This window comes from Nelusetta ayraudi, unplaced genomic scaffold, assembly GCF_046127955.1.
Source record: "Nelusetta ayraudi isolate G7.1 ecotype Tasmania unplaced genomic scaffold, CSIRO-AGI_Nayr_v1 ptg000071l, whole genome shotgun sequence".
NCBI lineage: Eukaryota > Metazoa > Chordata > Actinopteri > Tetraodontiformes > Monacanthidae > Nelusetta > Nelusetta ayraudi.
In genome coordinates, this window is record NW_027466121.1 from 1,292,634 (window position 1) to 1,313,785 (window position 21,152).

General features: G+C 42.7%; 1 protein-coding gene across 2 annotated transcripts in view; it reads right to left on the reverse strand.

The window, feature by feature from the left end:
• zfpm1 (zinc finger protein, FOG family member 1) overlaps window positions 1–21,152 on the reverse strand; it is an 82,268-nt gene that overhangs the window by 14,473 nt on the left and 46,643 nt on the right. Inside the window, exons 1-2 of one of the 2 annotated variants that reach the window (XM_076042868.1) lie at window positions 7,358–7,725; window positions 5,833–5,966 (exon numbers count right to left, since the gene is read on the reverse strand). Coding sequence is in view for 1 of the 2 variants with exons in the window: in XM_076042867.1 (XP_075898982.1) it covers window positions 5,833–5,966 (134 nt within the window). In the remaining variant the exon portion in view is untranslated. Of the gene's footprint in view, window positions 1–5,832; window positions 5,967–7,357; window positions 7,726–21,152 lie in introns of those variants that run through there. The other variant, XM_076042867.1, reaches the window with a different exon arrangement.

A 21,152-nucleotide genomic window follows, 5' to 3' on the forward strand; every position in this document is an offset into this window, starting at 1 on the left:
CAGCGCGCTAATATTGAGAAGCGCGAAAAACGAAGGATAAAAAAAAAAGAAAAAGAAAACCCAGAGAGAGCCAGGTTTGATGAGCTGCATGCAAATGACATGTAAAAATATAAAACTGCGATACTTAAAACGCGGGGGCTGAGATAAGAGATTTGAAAATGAGGCACTCTTGGAAAGCAGGCTCCTGAACTGCCGGAGATGAGGCTCAGAGATAGAAGGGATAGAGGTTTTCCCTCTCCTCCTCCTCCTCCTCCTCCGCCTCCCCGTCCTCCTCCGCCTCCCCGTCCTCCTCCTCTACCGTGCACAAGCCAGTGCAGATGACAGGGAGATGCAGATACCAGCCACTCATTGCCACTGAGTGATGAGCGCCTCCACCTTCATCCAGTTTAACCCTCCTCTTCCACGTTTGCGCCACCTTTGTCTCCCCCTCTCGCTGCTCTCCCCGTCGTGTGTTTCTCCTTGGCCGGCGGCCCTTACCTCCGTTCTCCGTTCTCTTTGGCCGGCGTTCTATCCATTTTTGAAGGTTCTCGCTCACCCCTTCCCTTCTTCCAACCCACCCTGATCGCCTCCCTTTGGATTTGGAATTTTCGGTGCAAATCTGGCAAGGTCTGAGTGACACCGAGGTCCAACCCCAGCAAAAAAGCATTTGTGGAATTTCATGCTAACTTAGCACTTGGTGCAAATATTACAGTGTTATTTTCTAGATTGTTGTTATATTATTTTGGGGTCTCTTGTGTTCGTATCAATACTTTTATTAATAATGCCCAAATACTAATTCAAATTCATTTTCGGACAAAAGCAGACATTTTTTTGGCCGCATTTTATCATCATCATGGAAGTTTACCTCCCTTTTCTTTTACCTGTACTTTACAAAACCAAAACCTTAAGTACAGGCATTTAAAGCCATTGCAAAAAAATACATCCGAACACTCACAGTTGCCATGGATTTGTCATCTTCTGAAGAAGCGCAATTTTAATTAACATTCTAATTTGATGAGTGCAGAAAAAAAACCCGAAAGCGCAGAAACGGCGTTGATGAGTCGAGATAAAAAAAAAAGAAAGATCACAATCACCGTGTAAACAATCCAGCTCAAAGTCAACACGCACAAAAAAAGAAAAAAAAAACAACTCGAGAGCGAGCGAGCGAGTGGGTGACACCGAGATCACCTTCACTCGTCCTTCCTGGGGAGTGAGGGAAGGAGACGTGGAGATGAGAGCGGAGGAGGTAGAGGGCAGGAGAGATAGAGAGTAAGAGGAGACAACCCAAAAAGTGTTTGAAAAGCCGTGGGTGGCGCGCCTTATCGCCCCAGTTCTCCTGGAGAGATTATTGGGGGATTAGTGCGAACGCTTGTTTCTAAAACATGATGAAAAGACGTTCGGCGCGCGATAACGCTTTGAACTCCCCTACTCCGCTCCTTCTAGGATGGTGCCTCCAGGCCGCCTTTACACGAAAGACAGGGTTTTGGCGGGGCGGGCTGCCGGGGTGCCGCTGAAGGAGAGAATTAACGAGGACGCCGCCGCAAGTGGCGGAGAACTGGGGTAGGGCTTTGCTTTGGGATGCTCAATCCTATGGAGCAGATATGCAACAGATGCAATGAAGTCCTGTCTCTATAAACAACAACCAATTTGAATTTTACAACCATGCAATTTTGGTCAAAAATCGCATGGACGTGCGCATCTGCCATCTAAAGGTCCAAATCTTTGAAGGAAATTCGGTATTTAAGGTAGCCTGCCTGACAGCGTGTTTCGTATTAGGCCTTAAAAATGGCGGCGCACGATGGCGGGCAAAACCCATGCTCTATGTATATTCTTATGTGTGCAAACTGTTCTAAGGGTAGGGAAACCAAATAACTTTTATTGTACTGCGAGTATACACTTTTATTAATGTATGTATGGGCTGTATGTCAAGCTTTTACCGGTATAAAAATCAGAAATGCCAAATTCTACTCACTGGACCTTTAAAACAGTCCAATCATAAGGAAAAAAAAAATTCAATCTCAGATTTGTCACCCCACGCCCATCCAATCAGGATTGTTTGGCTCGTGCGCCGACTCCAGGGCCGCCGCGGGAGGACGTGACTGTTCACTCAAGCAAAAAGTGTAAGGAATCAGCAGCCCAGCTGATCCACCCATCAGTAAACACTATTATACCATCTTCTGCAGTCTAACAGCCATATCAGCCGGAATATATTTAAATAGATAAATGGCTCCATGCCTCCTCCTCGAGAGATGCAAATGGGCAGATTTCCATATGACACAGGCCAGTTAACACACCACTAAGGTAATGAAGGAGATGTGCTGGAAGGGAGAGCCAAGACCTGATCTCATCTGCTTTGACTCGGTTATTTATTTATTTTTTCCCCCTCTCCCTTCTGCTCCACCCCGATTTCTCTGAACTGACAAACGCAATCCCACTGATGCGATAACGCTCAAACAAGCTAAAGCGACATCAAAGGCAGAATTCTATACACTTTCAGATGAAAAATCTCACAGCTCTGCGTTCATCCGTCCATTTTCCATCAATGCTTCGATGCTGGATGGAGGCGATCCCGTGCTATCTTGGGGCGGAGCGGACCACGGACAAGTTACCAGTTCATCTCAGGGCCACACAAGGAGACAAACAACTGTCAGCACTCGCGCGTGGACGGGCCGCTAGAACGAGCCTGCACCTCCAATCTCTTCTCTACCGTCTATAAAGATGATAGAAACAGTTCAATCATCTATTTCTATGTACTGCTATTGACTGTGAGTCAATACCAGTACATATGAACACTAAAGAAAAAAAATGCTGAAAGAAATCTGATAAATAACAAGGTCCGGTTCACTTTTCGCACATTTTACGCTGTTGTGGGTCACATGAGACGACAATGACGAGCGGGAGCTGAACACGACTCCGGTGGCCACTCAGGCCTCGTCAAAGACAGCAAGGATTTTTGATTCCTCCTCTAATAACTCCGTAAAGCAGGGGAGGGTAAACCTTTTGACTGGTGGGGCCACAATGAGTTCTAAAATTTGATGGAGGGTCCTGAGCAGGAGCAGATGAATGGAGTGTTTTGGTGACCCACCACCAAATATATCATAGGATAAGTAGAAAACATGTTTTAATGTCAATTGAAAATGAACAAAAAGCATGGCAACAAAATCTGTGTCTTTAAAGCCCCACAGTATTTAGCTCTTTATTGACATGACTCTTAAAACACTAAAAAATGAAATCCAGCTATTTTATGACCTACTCACTATTAATTTCATTTCATCAAGTTTGGAATAGCCGTGACATGTGCCACCTGGCACCTCATACGCTACCAGTCAAAAGTTTGGACGCACTCTCCGAATTGAATGTCTTTTCTTTCATTCTCATATTTGATGTCTTCAGTATTTTTTAAAAGTTGGAAAGATAAAAAAAAAAAAAAAAAATTGCCTGAGAAGGTGTGTCCAAACTTTTGACTGGTAGTGTAGGAGAATAAAAATATGTCATGGGATATGGCGAAAACGTGTGCTTGAATCTCAATTGAAAATAAACAAAAGCAAAGTAAACAAAATCAATGTCTTGGGAGCCCCACGGCATTGAGCTATTAATTTAAATGACTCCTAAGCACTGAAAAAACAAACAAATGAAATACAGCTATTTCATAACTTACTTACTATTAATATAATCTCTTCAAATTCGCCGGGCCCGGATTATAAAGCTTAATGGGCCGCATATGGGCCCCGGGCCGTAGTTTGCCCACGCCTGCCGGGAAAGGATAGCCACAGCCCACGCTGGACTCGTAAGGGAGGGGCACGAGGAGGACTGGAAGAACGAATATGGGAGGGGAAGGATGTGGAGTGACAGGGGGAGAAACACAGGAGGAATGTGAGATTGCAGCCTTTATCTGCAGCAGATACTGATGGTCTGTCTCCTCACTTCTTTAGTCCACAAATAGGAGGGGTTAGAGGGAGAAAGGGAGGGAGGTGGGGGCAGAAAACTGAGGAGGAGGAGGAGGAGGAGAGAGCGAGGGCACTGGGAGTCGGGGCGGGATGCTTTCCATAAGGTTGAAAAGCTCTCGAAAGGAGAGAAACCGACTTCCTAGTTTTGGAGGAGGACGAGGGACAGCGGAGGGCAGCGGCCGGGAGGCGAAGAACAAAAGGTGACGGGCGAGCGAGACTGTTCGACAAAGAATGTGTGCGCGCGCACGCACACACGCATGCACGCACACACACACACGGGCGGCCATCTGTACACTCGGAGCCTCGCTGATAATAAACGAAATCTTAGAAATGAGAGCCTATCAAGCAGGAATCAATCACTGGGGTTTGTTGTCCAGGAGGATGGCGCCATTTGGAGATAAAAGACAGCTGAACGTCTGGGAGGGCCGGGGAGGAGGAGGAGAGGAGGAGGAGGAAGAGGAGAGGGGAGAAGATAGCGAGGGAGTCTGCGGCGTGCGAGGAGAGAGGGAGAGTTCTGATGGGAAAGTATATGATGTCCAGTATAAACTCCATCTGACTTTATCTGACTGCAGGGGTTTTTCTTTTTTTTTCTTGGGTGGGTGGGACCAGTGGACCAGTTTGACTCTGCTGAAACAGCCTTGAGTCACTGAACTATTTGCACCTGCTGCTTCAAATTAATAAGCCATCTAATTAAATGGAGACAAACAAAAAGCAGAGCAAAACAATTAAAAATGGCATTAAAAAAAAGAAATCGGTTGAAAAAGTCGGAGATTACGATCTAACGGTGTTTTTAGCCATTGTCCGTGTTTGTGCTTTAAGTCAGGAAGCCTCACCCAACGCCACTATCACATGATTAGATGGACTTGCACATTGCTCTGATAGAGCTTCATCCGGTCCCACACACAAAGACACACAAACTTCTCTCTCTCTCTCTCTCTCTCTCTCTCTCTCTCTCTCTCTCTCTCTCTCTCTCTCTCTCTCTCTCTCTCTCTCTCTCTCTCTCTCTCTCTCTCTCTCTCTCTCGCATAACTGGAGAAAGTGTTAAAATTGTCCTGACATCTCAAGTGCGAGTCTCTCTGCTCCTTTTGGTTTGTGAGGAAAAAAACCTTAAGTATTTCAAAATCAAAATCCCCAAGCCCAGTCGAAAGTTGTTTTTTTCGTTTTTTACCTGCGAGTTAGTCAAATTCAGAATTTCAGCAGAAGCTGGCAGAGACGTGTGGTGCTTTTTCCCGCCATGCCCAGTTTCAAAATGGGAATTGCGCACCACTGGGTAGAACTTGCATGTCTATGGGACGGGCTGCACGAGTTTAAACATGGTTTTCAATTTTAACCAACTACTATTACCATATATATGAAAAATAAAAGCATACAGTAATATGTATGTGCTGCCTTGGTAGTCATTTAAATGTTGATCAGATGAAGAAATCAACAATATAGAATATGTGCATCTGGCATTTGACTGCTGCAATTATAAATGACAGGTAAAGTCAATATTTTATCATTGACTCCTAAGGTCTTGCTTAGTTTTAAGAAGGTACATTTAAATAACTACTTTGAAATAGTTATTAAGTTCTTAAGAACCGTTTTCTGATCATGAAAATAGGTTTAAGTAGAAATTCCCATTAGTTATCCAGTGTCATTTAGCTGCCAACTCTAAATGCAGCTGCTTTCTTTTACTAAATTAAACACACTGGTTTTATGACGGTTAACGAGACAAATGTCTATAGTCGAGCAATCTGGTTGTGGTTTAAATTCAATGCATTGTGAAATTAAAATTGTCCAGCAAAGAGAAAAAATGTTTGTTGATATGTGAGCAAATCAAAAATCCAAATCACAATGGACCTCCTGCCTAACTATGAGAAACTTTTGGCCCATTGACACAGAATGTGAGCAGTATAGCACCAACCTCTGTCTCCCCGTCAGCCTTGTTGCCCTCTGATTGGAGGATTCCAGGATAGGGGCCCCATGTTGTGTCTGGATGAAGGTCCCTGCTTGTCACCACACTGCTGTCACCGCTCTTTTCTCTTAACTCCAGGTCATCTGCAAAGAGAAGAAGGGGGAAGAGGGACCATTAACACCAGGTAACCTTTGTCCAACAATATCTGCTCAGGAATACCCTCCACTGCAGTCAGTGACATTTGATGGAGACGTGATTTCTGTTGTCATTTTTTGTTTGTTTGTTGGCATTTACAATTCTATAAGCATGCATGTTCTGGAACATAATGTATTATTTATTTAATGCAATAGTAATATTTAAAATACTGAGAGTAAATAAAGTGTCGAATGGAAATTCCAGCTGCAAAACGCATGGAATCGGACATGCGACTGTATCGTATTTAACACCATGTACTCGGGGGCGGTGGGTGAGCAAAGGCTGGTAAGAATCACTGCATGACACGAACTTGACCTGAACCCTTTGAGCAAACAGAAAGTGTCGATGGCTCAACACCGGGGGTGGGGGGGTTCGGTACAAGCTGAGCTCTCTCTCTCTCTTTCCTAGTGGAAGTTTTCCTGTATAAAGTGATAACTGTGCTGTGGAGGGACAACTGCAGAGCCCTGATAGACACAAGTAGACCTGGAACCTTAGTAGAACCGTGGTCACAATAGGAAAGTGATTAGTCCAGACTTGCATAAAATGATATAAGATTGAACGCTAAGACCACCCTAGGCTTCCTTGAATCAAAACACTGATGAACCGCACCTCGCGTCCCTCTGGCTGGCCAGCCTTATGTCATCCGCGGTTCACACAACTGTTTCAGGGGTCAGCCTAAAGTGGCGGGCCAGATAAGAGTGTTTGTCTAACACTCTCCATGTCAAAACACTCATCTATCTTGTCTGTATCTATCCTCACCAGAGAACAACGGACGGGCGCTGATAAAATGGCTTTTTCCATGGCCGCTGGGGGAGGTGGCAGTGACGTTGAGGGGTTATAGAATGGACGGGGACGGCGGGGGGGCTTTGATAGAGGGACGGACGGAGGCATCGAAAGTGGGGGAGAATAACACGTTTCTTAAAACAAATGAAGTAAAAAAAACAAATTTTCTGAATACTGAAGGACAGGCCCAGGTTTAAAAGAATCGAGCACAAAGACTCTACAAGGATAGGAAAGGCGTTTTGTTTTTATCTATTTTAAGCTGGAGTTTGTATGTGTGCATGTATGTGTGTGTGTTTTTTTCAACTATTTTATGTGTATACACACACACACACACACACACACACACACATAAAAATCAAATGATGATAAGGTAGATAAGGTACATAAGGTAGGTAGTAAGTTTAAAATGCTTTGTACATTTTATGAACTCAATTTTATAAATCAATCAATACATAATGCATTTCTTTTTAAAATGATGCACTCAAAACGACCCAACAAAGAAGCTTTTGGGATTCTCACAAAAATCCTGGTGCCCGTCGGGGTCAGCATCACATACCAGTACAAGGTCAAACTGCAGCCCAAACACGACCCCGGAGATAGCAGAACTTGTTGGCATCTGAATCTGAAGGCCGCTGTCCGTCCGGCCAGGATCCCATCTCCTATCATCCTACTCTGGCCTCAGTTTGGTCACCATGATCCAGCTTATCTCAGCACTCCATCAATGTCCAGTCTCCTTCCGTACCATTGGCCAGCTCGCACCACATGGGAGCCTTATCAGCCTGACCTGCTCGATTAACCCTCATTGTGAAATGGCGCACGGCTTTGACCTCGGTGAACCAAGAAAGACATTTGCTAATAAACAAGCCAAACATTGTTGGTCAGGTAAACACACCCATGGCACGTTCTGAACAAGAAATAATTAAACACTGACTTGTAAAGAGCGTATGACCCCGATTCTTGATACTATTGTTTTTAATTTGACCTAATTAATGAGTGACAGCTTCCCATCGTATGATTATGATGTAGTTATCCATTCGATTAGACCCCCTTTCCTTTTCTATTCAACGCTAATTAAACATTTGTAAGATGAGACTTCCTAATTATGAAAAATGTGGCCATGTGAAAAATAAAACAAAACTATTTACTCATGCTAAGGGAAATTTAAGCAAAAATGCTGTTTATAGAGATAACGGAGCAAACTTGTCCAAATACTAAGACTGAAGACAAAAAGATAAGTTGACTGAAGATACAAAGGAGTCATAGATGTTGTAAAGGTGTCACAAGGTCACAACACAAACGCAAAAAAATGACGGCTCTGACGGTTCCTCCGGGAAATACAAGGTCCCAATAAAAGTGTTAACTTGACCCGTTTCCACATACGCAAAAACAGAGCACTCTTAACAACCATCAGCATCTTGTGCTGGCGCTGCAAATCAACTGGGGCTGCTTGTCATTCCCTGCAGGTTAGCTGTAATCACTGGGGTAACAAGTCGACTCCAATAATACTAATCCCTGTTCATTACCACTCCTTGCACCACCACGGCCCCGCTTAATAACCCGGTGGTGTTCCTTATCACCGAGGCAGCCCCTCCTCCTCCTCCTCCTCCTCCTCCTCCGCCTCCTCCTCCTCCTCGACGCACCGTATGATGCTCTACCCTCATCACCGCCACGCACACACCATCGCTCTTTGTGTCAGCGCCGGATGACCCAGTCCCAAAAACTCACTGGATGACCTTGTTATCGATGTCAGACAGCTCCACGGCAGTCCACGCTGCCATCATTCAGCTCTGTGACACACACACACACACACACACACACACACACGGGTCCACAAAGTATCTTATCAATACGGGCATGTGGGCCTCTGACGCGCAAAGCACAATAAAACAATCAGTGTGTTATTATTGAAATGACTAACACAATTAACCGATGAGTGGTGGTGGTGGTGGTGGTGGTGGTGGCGGTGGTGGTGGTGGCGATGGGGGATGGTCTTATTAAAGGAAATATGTAAATGATTGATCATTTTAGCGGACGTATTTTTAATGTCTGCGATCATTTGTCCTCACAGTTTTGTTAAGCTTGTTAAATTGACTTTGCACTTTAAAGAATATTCCCTAACATTTTGTATGACGGTCTATTGCATAGTGCATTATGAGGCATTATAATAATGCCTTTATAAAGCATAATTAAAGATGCCATAACGGTTCATAATCATGTATGACAACTTATGACAACGTTTATAAATGATTATGAGTGGTGGATATAATGTGTAATAAGCTCATCATTTATAATGTTTTACAGCAAAGTGACACTCAAGTCCTGGATGGCATACTGTATTATAATTACCAGTTTTAGAGGATGGCTTTGTGAGTGTCAGCACTTCTGGAGTAAAGCCTTTATAAAGGCATGATAAAACACGAGTGCCTTTATAAGGCATTATAATGCCTTTATACATGAAATACATACATATAAAATAAATACATGAGTCACGTGACATTGGTGAGCAAGAGGGTCGTGAGTTGGATGCCACAGTCCAAAAACGTGCACCTGAGGCAATGTTGGGAACTCTAAGGTGTGTGTGTGTGTGTGTACGTGCACACACGTGTGAATGGTTGTCTTTCTACAGTGCTATGTCTCTGCTTGAAACAATGCAACGCCATCTCTTCTTCTTCTTCTTCTACGTTGTGAATGTGCTGTGATGTAACTCACTGCAAGAGACCTTTGATGCACATGACTTGCTGAGATTATTGGTAGGTCACGAAAAGGGTCAAATAAGACCACCAAGACATTATTCATCATTGAAAACTGTTTTGAAAACATAACACATAAATCTGTCTAAATCAAGCAGACTTAAGGACACGCAAACACTTTGTGATTGTTGGCGAGATCTGTGATCACATTGATGAGAATTTATGGAGGGATATCTTTTTTTTTTCTTTTTTTCGGTTGAATAATTGTTGCATATTTAAATTCTAAGTCTCCTGCTGTCGTCCACTTTTTGTGAAAAATTAATTAAAATCCCAGTTGGGCCGTTATCTGCACTGACATGTCGTATAAATCATTGCTTACTTTCAACAAGAATGCCATTAAGCGAGAGAAAAAGGGAGCTTTTCAACAGTGTCTGGAATAGTTCCTGTGTGCCGGTTGGCACATCAACAAAGTTTTGTTATGTAAATGCAATATCAATTACAATGAAACATAAAGTGGGGGGAGGTGGTGGGGGGGTAAAAACAAAGGTGTAACCTCACACCAGTCGTCTCCTCTATCCGGCCTAATTGATTTTTTAAAAAGACATCAAATGAGCACATCGCTGTGGAACTATTGATTTTTTGACACCACACAACAGGAAATCTTTATCTGCATGCAACTCCGACCCCGCGCTAATAGGTGGGGTTTAACCTCTGCTGAATGACAAATCACAACACCTCCCCGCTCCTTTTATCCCCCGCGGGCCTCGAGGGAAACGCGGCTCAAATAGTGTTTTGTGTTTCCGCGAAGGAGTCCGTCGCCTCTGTTTGAATGTGTCAATACGATTAGCGGGGCTTAAAAATAACGCCTTTCTTTCGATACACGAGCCGTGCCTTAAGAGCCAGGCAGGCCTCGTGCGACGGGACGGGCTAGAATGCTCGTGCACAGCTGAGGAAACCTCGAGCAGCTTGTTTTTCTTTATTAAAAGGTGAAACGGCGTAAGGTAACGTGTCAATAAATGACGACAAATTATTGCTTTAAGGCGGAACACACAGAAATACCACAGAAAAGCCAGAAATAACTGTGAACATTCCACCTGTGGGTAATTTGTTCATGTTAGTAAATTAATTTTTGGAGTAAAAAAAAGTCCTTCCAGGTGTTCCATTCAGGTGTCACCACAGCAAATAGATTTGTATGTTTAGTTTGGCAAATATTTATTTATTTATTTTTTGCATCAGATGCCCTTAATGACACAGCTGTAGCAGTTATTGGGGCTTTAAGACGGACGCAAGTGGAACACTCAAAGAAGCTGCTGTTTTTGGTGCGATGTGGCTTGAAAAGAAAGTAATAGTGATATAATATGAAAGTGTAAGAAACTAAACTTCCTTTAGCTGGTTTTCTATTTTAATATGTAGGGTTCACAACCCCGGTTTGCAGGTCAGATTCAGATTCAGATTCACTTTAATTGTCACTTAGATGCACTGTTTAGGTACATACATGTGAAAAACCTGTCCTGTTTTTATATATGCGTGTGCACATTTTATATATTGGTATATTTTTTTTTGTTCATGGTCAACATTCAGCTGGAGAACACGAACAAGGTATGAAATGTGAATTACTTTGAAATAATTCTCAGTTTAATAGTTAAATCGAACAATTTTCATTTGCCAATTTCTAGTCCTTTTTTCGTCAGTGACCACTCGTGTCACCAAGAATCCCTGCTAATAAAAGGGCCCCAATCAGCCCACATTAAACACCTGATTGCTCTCCTCCTCCCCCCCTCCCCCCCTCTACGTCTCCCTTCTTCTTTGCCGTGGTCTTCGAGCAACATCCCTGGAGTCCGGCAGGCTCGCCTGGGCTCGGCGGCAGATAGACATTCGGAGGATAGACATCTCCTGCTCAGGACCACGCAATCATTTCCATTTTACCCTCTGTTGCACAGGCAAGATAAGACACCTGCGTTACCCAGCTAATCAGATGAGCTTCAACAGAACTTTATCATTGACATTTACCACTGTTTACCCAACTAATTTCTCTTAACTGCACTGCTGAACTTTTATCTACAAAATACATACACCAGCAGAAAGAGCAAGAAGCAAACATGCAAATTCACAAATATGCAAAGAAAGATAAAATGGGGCTTTTTCCCCCCCACCCCAGTTCAGAGGACGAAGGGGGTGAAAACAAAACAAGGGGCCGACTGTCTCCTCCTTCTCCTTCTCCTCCTCCTCCTTCTCCTCTCCCGTCCTCGCAGGAGAAAGACACATGCAAAGAAAACTGACATTCACAAACTAGAACTTCATCTAGGAGTTCATTCATCTGACTGTTGGTGGAGAGATAACAAAAAAGAACCTCTCTTTGTGTGTCGTATGAGAACGAGTGAGGCGTCAAACAGTCACAAGACACTGTTTATTCCTCATACTCCTTCAGAAGAACCGAAAGCCGAAAAGTTGCTTAACCGACTGGCTTATCAACCGGCGCGGTGCAACGTGGAGGTGGCAAAAATTAGACCCCGTTTGATTTTCATCTTATGAAACACAGTTATGTAATGTATCATTAATGTTAATATTTTGTTGTATGATAGGTGGAAAAACAACAAAAGAAGCATTTTGATCCAGTGAGGCGTGAAAAAAAATAAATAAAAAAAATACATTGTCAAACACTATCCTAGAAGGTTCAATTTCATTCACCAGCAACAAAAAAAGCATTTCGGTGTGCTGTACTCGCTCTCCATGTTACCGGCACCATGTAGCAGAATGACCTTTGATCACCTGTGGTGCAGTTTTATTCCACAATTAATAGGAAGAGTGGGAATAATGCCACAAACCAGTCACTTAATGACCTGTTACGAACCACTGAAAATGAAACATTCCTACTGCTTCGCTGATGACACTGTCAAACTATATGGCCAGCTATCGCTACAACACTCTTTCTCAATAGCCTTCTGTCTTTTCTTGAATGGCTGGATAGATATTTTATCAATCGCAGAGGGACACTCAGTTATTCAGGTGCTCGCTGACACACAACATAGTCACACCTGAAAAAAAAAGTGCGGCGGTGCAACGAGATAAATCAATGAGAAACAATAAATACTAAAATGCTAAACCAAAAATACAAAAAAAAAAAGTAAATAAATAGTAAAATACTATACTAAAAATACTAAAACACTATACAGCCATCAGTGCAGAAGTATGCAGAGCCCGCTTTATAAGACAAAAGGGCAACAAAATATTTCCGTGTTTCTAACCGGTCCTATTTGTACTTGGCCGACGTCATGGGCACAGACATGAAGCACGGAGGTCAAAAAGTGAAAGGAAGCCAACTCAAGTGCAGAATGACAGAATCACTTCAAATTCATACTTCAGAAGACAAACGTTAAATGTGACTTCTGTAAGTTGAGAAGATTCCACGTGTCCCATTGAGGAAAATACACCTTCCTGCTATGACTCAGCAGTATTATACACAGCACGCCAGTGTGTTTAGTACCTGCTGTTCTGTTTTCGTGTTTAATGAATAAAATTCTCTTTGTGAAATAAAGCAAGCATTTTAAGCTTACGGAGTACTTAATGAGGAAATTCCAAGTATAGGAACCCAAAATATTGGAGAAAGAAAAGGGAGATTGGAAGTCCGGCAGTGTGTGCATTCTGAACCAGTGTGTGTGTGTGTGTGTGTGTGTGTGTGTGTGTGTGTGTCTGAGAGAGAGAGAGAGAGAGAGAGGGAGAGACAGAGAGGGCACGTACTTCTTGAGCAAAGCCGCTCCCTCATTGGCTCTCCCACCTCTTGTCTCTCCAAGCATTCCCCTTCCCTCTGCTATAGCCTGTCACAAATTGAAAAGTGAGGACCTTCCAGAAACTATCCCCGATAATCACACATAAATTAATTAGAAAAATGTTTCTCGAGCTTCTCCACACAGAGACAGGGAGAGGAAAAAAGACTGAGGCAAAGCCACAAAATTAATTGTACGGTATGTGACTTTGATAATTAATTCAATCATTAATTCATGTCCGCTTTAACAACTCCTTCTGGCTCCCGCAAAAAGGACATTTCAATCAGACCGGTATCAGCGACACGCACGACAAGCTCGGGAGGGAGGGGGAAAAAAAAAAAAAAAAAAAAAGTTTGAGTGCTGGACTTGCTTAACACGCTGTGAGGTTCATCTAGAGGTTTACCAATTAAACAGACAAGACTATTAAAATCTGCCCCCGTCTGGATTGACTCAATCGATCTAACACAAACGTATTATCTATATTTTCTATATTTTTGATTAAATCTATAACTCAATATGATTCTTTTCTGTTTGTAATTTTATTTGAAAAAGTGGAAGGAGCCAAACTGTAGTTTGAAATTGAACGCTGCACTGCATGCACTATTCAACCTAAAGTCAGCTTTCCACGGTCTCCGTCAGCAAGCAACTGCTCTTGAATACAGGAAGGAAACTCATGACAACGATAATCAGAAAGTAGAATTCAAATAGAAACAGGGCGAGATAAAAGACACTGTTGTATTCTAAAGAGTCTTTTGAGTGAGCACTTCTTCTTTCACTACAGTTCTACACTGCAATGCGGAGGCCGTTTGACTCTCAAACTGATCCAATGAAGTGGAATGAATCTTTTTTTTTGCTGCTTAATTCTACAAAGACTCGTGGAATGGACATTATTTGCCTTTTCACGAGTTGCGCAGCTACAAAAGCCAAGAATCTGATCGGCTGCTAATCAGTATGCCGGTTCCTAGCCCTGCCAGCAGCACCAGACTGGTCAAGGGCTCTCAAAAATAAATAAATAAAAAAAATAAAAATAAAAAAAAGCCCCACCATACATATGGAAGCTGCTGGGCCGATAGCACCGGACAGCATGGAGAAATGTTCCCTTAGATTAGGGCCTTGCGCCTATCAATCATCTGGGACGGAGGAGGAGAGTGACACATCATAGGCAGGCTGGAGAGGAGAGATGGTGAGGGACAGAGTGTATGTGTGTGTGTGTGTGTGTGTGTGTGTGTGTGTGTGTGTGTGTGTGTGAGTGAGTGTGTCACTCACAATATGTGGCAAAGTTTAAGAGTGGGAGAGGAAGGTGGAGGGCGAGTCTACGTTCAAACGCTGGCGTATTCGATTAGAAATAAATGGTGCTTTTACTTACATCACTCGCACCTTGTTGTGCACGTCTGCTGCTTTTAGGCTACTGGTTGTGCACACGTGAGGATATAGTGTACATTTTAATGCTTCAATAAATTGCACGTTTTGTGTGTATTTGGGAGGAGGGGGGGGTGCGTTTTAATAGACTGCAGCACTTCAGTGTCATGCAGTTTTTAATCTTTATTTTTATATTACTTTTAATTTTTGTCAAGCACCCTGGGTTGCATTTTATGTATGAAAGGTGCAATACAAATAGACTTTGATTTGATTTCATTTGAAGCTTGGAATAATTTGGTTTCAATTCAACCAAAAAAAGCTGTTAATATGAAACTCTATTTTGTGTTTCTTTTCTGAACCCATAAAACATGCTTTAAAGGTCCAGTGTGTAAAATTTGGCTTGATTTCTTCATTTTTATATTGGTAAAAGGTTAATATGCTTCCCATGAATACATTAATAGTGTATACTCGCAATATACTCGCAGTACAGTAAAAGTAAATTGCTTTTCGTACCCTTAGAATGCATCTCATATACTGTATATAGATCACGTATCAAGAATATAGAAAATACAAAGAGCAAGACATTTTACACAGGCATTTTTAAGGAAGCCCTTTTGTCAGTGCCCTACACACGAAATCAGGCTTTCAGATAAATCTCGAAGGTGCAACTGCATGTTCGCAAAGCATTTTCCGACATTTGCGAGTATCCATCCAAGGAGCAGCCAAGCTGTGAAACGCTGTGCCTACTGTCATCATAAACGCACGTGAAAACTTGGGACTTGGTGCACATTTAGGCGAACCTCCACCCCAGTTCACCGCAGAGCTGCACGACTATCGCACCATCATCTGGGGTGCCTCTGACAGAACAAGCCCTGCGGACACATGACAACCAATCATCATCCCCCCAAAAAAAGGCATTTTGACTGACGGGGAGAATTGACAGGGCGCTTACAGGGACATCATTCACCTGAGAGACACGGCAGTCTGCTGGCTGGAGATACGGACGATTAGAATGAAAGTACAGCGGCGGTGGCGGAGGGATGGATGTGGGCGAGTCTGGTCAGAAAAAAGGACCTCGCGACTGAGACGGAACGGAAAAAACAGGGTGTGCCGGGGTGGTTCGTCCTGGGAGAGACACTGAGAGGGGAACTTTGCTTTTACACCGAGCGATTTTCTTCCTCTTGAAAAAAAAAAAAAAAAAAAAAAAACACGCCACCCTGCCTTACCGGACAATTAGTCTCGCGATAAATGATTAGTTGCCACATTCCAAGAAAATTATTAAATAATCCACAGACATCAAACAATTTTTCAAGATAAACGATCAAATACCGGCTGGCCGACTCCCACCTTACACGGAAAATCATGTTTTGACAGTAAGCGATGGCAAAATGATGATGAAATCTCTGGATGTTGGGGTGAAAAAAAGCCATTTTGCATTTTAATTGATTAAAATTATACATTGATTAATTGTGGAAGTGACTGGCAGGTTAATCTTTAAATAACCATTAGCCGCAGCCCTCCCTGACACCAAATCAAACTTTTTTTCCCCACTCCTAAGCACTTAATCTCTTCCTCCTTCACTGTCAAACGCTTGTCATTACTTTTTTTGCAAAAGGAAAGAAAGAAAAAAAAAAATCTGCATCCAAAAACTTGGCTTCAAAATCTGGGGCTTTTCCAGGGCTGTCTCACCAATTTTATTATTTTTTCATTGATATTTATATTGATATAATCCTTCCATCTATCGTCAATACCCACTGCTTCCTGCAGAGGGTTGTGGGGGGGTCTGCTGTGGCCTATCCAAGCTGTCGCTGAATTGTGGCGTCACCAACAGGAAGTGAACATTCTAATTTAATACTTTTTCTTTTTTTGAAAGGGATGGGTCTTATTTGGACATGACAGGGAGGAAGCTGGAGAACCAGGAGAGAACGCACACAGCCACAGAGAGAACACGCAAACTTCAAAATTCCAATTCAATTAAATATATTATAATAATAAATACTAATTCATGACACCATAATGACTTTTTTTTAAAAAATACAATAACGGCTTAAAGTAGCTGCTGTTGCAAATTAGCGGCAGCTGCGTGCCTGAGAGGCTCTTCGCCAAACCCGGGGCAAACAGGATTGGCTGATTTCTTCATATTATATCTCCCTCAACCTTCTTAACTTTACCCACTCCCCCCCCACACCCATCGCCGCCGCCGCCCTCCCCACCCACACCTCACCTCTAATTTCGCTATCAGAGCCGCACCTCTTAAAATCTCTCACCTCTCATCTCTTGCTTTCATTGATCCTTAAACCTTCACCCCTCTCTCACCCTTCATTAGTTATCTTTGCGCTCCAACTCGATATTGTACTTCTTTATTCCGAGTCGCTTCTCTCTCGCCGCTCCTCCGCCCGCTTTTTTTTTTTTTTTTCTTCCTCCCCCTTCCCTTCCTTCCCTCTTGCTCTCGCGCCGCTGTTCTGAGGACACCCTCTTTAACCTTCACCATCCCAGAGATGACATCTCATCTCAGCGGTACGGTTTAACCGTCCACTTTCTTGTTGTAACAGATAAGAGGAATGCAACACCAATCGTATTAATCTTCACCACAGCCTGTGCTTCAAATGGTGGAAGAAAGCGCCGCCAGATATGACATTTTATAGCTAATTGTTATGTTGGAAGAAACTTATTTGCTAGGGGAACTGTTTACTCCTTGATTTGTTGAAGTGCAACGAATTTGACAGAAACAAGCTTGTTAATCTGAAGACTATTGCAAATTCAGAAACGCTGTGTTGTGAGCCATCAAGTCATCGAGTTGAGGAAGCAGTGGCTGTGACTTTTTGCCTCCAAAAAAGACTTTTCATGCACATTGAAAAGAAATTTGCACTAGAAAACATATGAAAACGACAGAATTTGAAACAACTTCCTCACGTGAGGTGTGGTTTTTTTTTTGTTTTTGTTTTTTTTTGGTCCTTTTTTCACCCAAAATCAGAGCGAACGCACAACCTGTTGGCTGGAGACAGATTTGCTGAATCGACTCGGACGGATGCAAACGATGGGCAACCGTGATGAGGAGCTGTTTCCATTACGTGTGTCTAAGAGCAGCGCAGCTCGTGGCCAACGAAAGCTGAATATCCAGGAACAATTACAACAAACTATATGTGAGACACACTTCTTCTATCTCACTACTCTCCAAATTATTACATGGGGGGGGGGTTGCTATGCCAAGTATAGCAGAAGAAAGAATCTTTGCAGTAATAATGTTACACATGTGCTATAACTGACTAATAAACTACTGTATGATAACCCAACACCTACACACAAACTCTCTCTCTCTGTCGCACACACACACACACACACACACACACACACACACACACACACACACACACACACACACACACACACACACACACACACACTGTGTGTGTATAAATAAGTGGACCAAATAATTTATCATGTAGCCTGCCAATGACAAAACCAGTTCCATTTTCATTGTAATAAATCTGTGCATTGTCCCACTGAAGACACAACACTGTCAAGCAATTTGAACAGTGACACCACCTGACAATATACTAGCCCAGACACGGGCAAACTACGGCCCGGGGGCCACATGTGGACTGTTAAGATTCTTAATCCGGCCCAGAGAACTTGAGGAAATTATATTAATGGTAAGTAAGTTATAAAATAGCTGTATTTCATCAATTTTCTCAGTGTTTTAGGGGCCATTTCAGTAAAGAGCTGAATACCGTGAGGCTTCAAAGATTTGTTGATTTTCAATTGACATTAAAGCACATGTTTTCTACATATCCCATGATAATTTTTTCCCTCTCCGATCAGGTGGGTCACCGAAACATCTTCTCCTACATCCGTCTGCTTCTGCTCCGGCTCCCCTTCTGTCGAATTTTAGAACCTACTGTGGGCCCACCAGTCAGGAAGTTTGCCCACATTTGCACTATCCTGCCTGACAGAATGAAAAAAACCCAACACAGTAATACATGCTGCGAGGTGTCCACGTCACCAAACGTCACGAAGGCTTTCCAGCTCCTAAAGCCGACACACACTCCTGACCAGTCATCCCACCCGGCAGATCCATCCATTCTATTTACTACGGAGGAAGTGCCGCCTTCCAAAACGCCAGTGTTGATATTCGTAACGGCGCAACGTCTCGGCCATAAAACCCCTCCCTCCCGCTTAATGGCTGCCGCTGACAATGAGTTTGCAGTCAGAAGTGGGGGGAGAATGTGGCGGCAGACCGCCAGGCAGCCGAGGCGGCGAGTGACAAGGGATTACTGTGACACCCATTTGCATATCAAGAATTTTAAGCAGTGAGGGAGAAAATATTGAACTCCTCCCCACCGCCACCCTCCCACCACCACCAGCCTGCAAGGTCATTGAAAAGATAGTTCTTTTTTGTCATAATTTATTTTGCATATCATGCAGTATGGACACACTGCAGATTAAAAAAGGTGGCTTTAGCATATCACACCATCCGTGATAGGGACCAGCTCCACACCTAGACTTCTAATACACACAATGCCACCCGCACCAACTCATCAAACTGACTGAGCGCGCACACATGCACACGCGCAGGGCGCAGACACACACATGCACGCACACACACACACACGCGCGCGAGTGATTGTTTTTAAGGGAAAACTACACACGGGAGAAGGGAAGCTGGAAATTGCTGAAGCCTCTAATCCATTCCAAGTTTATCATCTCTTTAATTTCAACGGCGAATGTTTTTCCTTTTTTTTTTTTTTTTTTCTTACTCTCTAATCAATGGAAGCCACAAAGCCAGTGTTTTGTTAACTGCAGCTGGAGGGGGAAATTTAAAAAGAGGAAGAAAAAAAAAATCCCAAGAAAGAAGGAGGATTAAGAAAACACAAAACAGATTGCTTTGACTATCATCTATGACTAAGGAACTGACACATAAACAAGCCATTACACACGCGCAAAGGAGACAATGTCAAAAATGCGGTGATTGATAAACACTGTCCAGTAATGAACTGCATTATCTTCTGGCAGGATGAATGAAAGTGTTCGGTTGCATTAACGTTCCCTCTGAACAGCAGTAATGATGGCGGCAAATAAATGATTTGAACAAATTATGCGAATGAAAATGAGATTTGTGACATGAAGTAATTACAGGAAAAAAAATTAAATATATGCAGTTTTCATATGTTGGAATTGCCGTACTTGCAAGCAAGCTTCACTTGTGTTTAATCAATTCAACCTTTGTGAAGAACATTCATTTGTGCGGTAATAATTTACACTTGCTTGTTGGAATTAAAAAAGAAATAATGCCATTTACGGGAATATATATTTATTAAGATTTTTGCTTTTTTACCTTTTCTATAATCTTTTTGATAATACTGCATGAAGTAACAGTGAAATCTGTAGAAGGGAAACAGCAAATGTCTTACATGATGTGATGTGTGGACATGGCCAGAAACACATAAATTCAAACAGTTCAAAGAAGTTGAAATGCAGAGGAAAATGCATATAACTAAGTAACTAACTAATAAGTAAAGATGCTACGAGGTCATAGTTGTACAACAACTATTATGTCTCTACTGTACATCCCAGTTAAGGTGCAAAGATGTCTGCCAGCGAAAGAAGACAAATTTGATACAGGGGAATATACAGTTTTTTTATTGTGACTTACAAGTCACTGGCTCGCTGAAATAAGGATTATGTGCGTTAATTTAAAGATTATTTGTGTGTCTTTGAGGTAAAAATGGACAGTTACTGCAATTTAAGTACAGAACTGTTAAACACTATGACTGTGTCAAAGCAAATAGATGGTCAATAAAGAGTAGCATCTGACTCCGTATTTAAATACATATATTCATGAATATACATACATGTATAAATATATGTGCGTGTATATATATGTATAAATATATGTGCGTGTATATATATGTATATATATATATATATATATATATATATATATATATATATATACATATATATATATATATATATATATATATATATATATATATATATATATATAAAGCTGCTTTAGTCATAAGACACGTGAGGAAACTGAAGGCTTGTGGTCTTGGCAGCGAAAGCATCTGAGGGCAACAACAGGATTGAGAAACGAGAGGAATGCCGACATTCCCGGCACAAGATAAAACCCTGTTTATTCCCAAGCACTGCCAACGCGCGCGCTTTTCCTCACAGCTGTTTATGGGAAACATCTGACACGCAGGCCGCTGCCGTGTGAACACTAGCTAATGAGGCGAGGGCTCGGAAGCGGAGGTGGCACGCCGGGGACAATGAGGAGGCTGGAGTTAAAAAAAAGAGAGAGAGAAAGGAAGGAAAGAAGGATGGATGGATGGATGGATGGATGGATGGATGGAATGAAGGAAGAGATGTCTACTGTTGGAAGGTGGAGGGGGAGAGAGGGATGGAGCTGCTGCAGCTGCTGCTGCTGCAGCTTGTGCTGGTGGTGGTGGTGGTGGTGATGGAGGGACCGGGGGAAAAAGGTGGATGAATGGAGGGAATGGGTGGAGGGGGGGTTGTCGGTGGAGGATGGGGG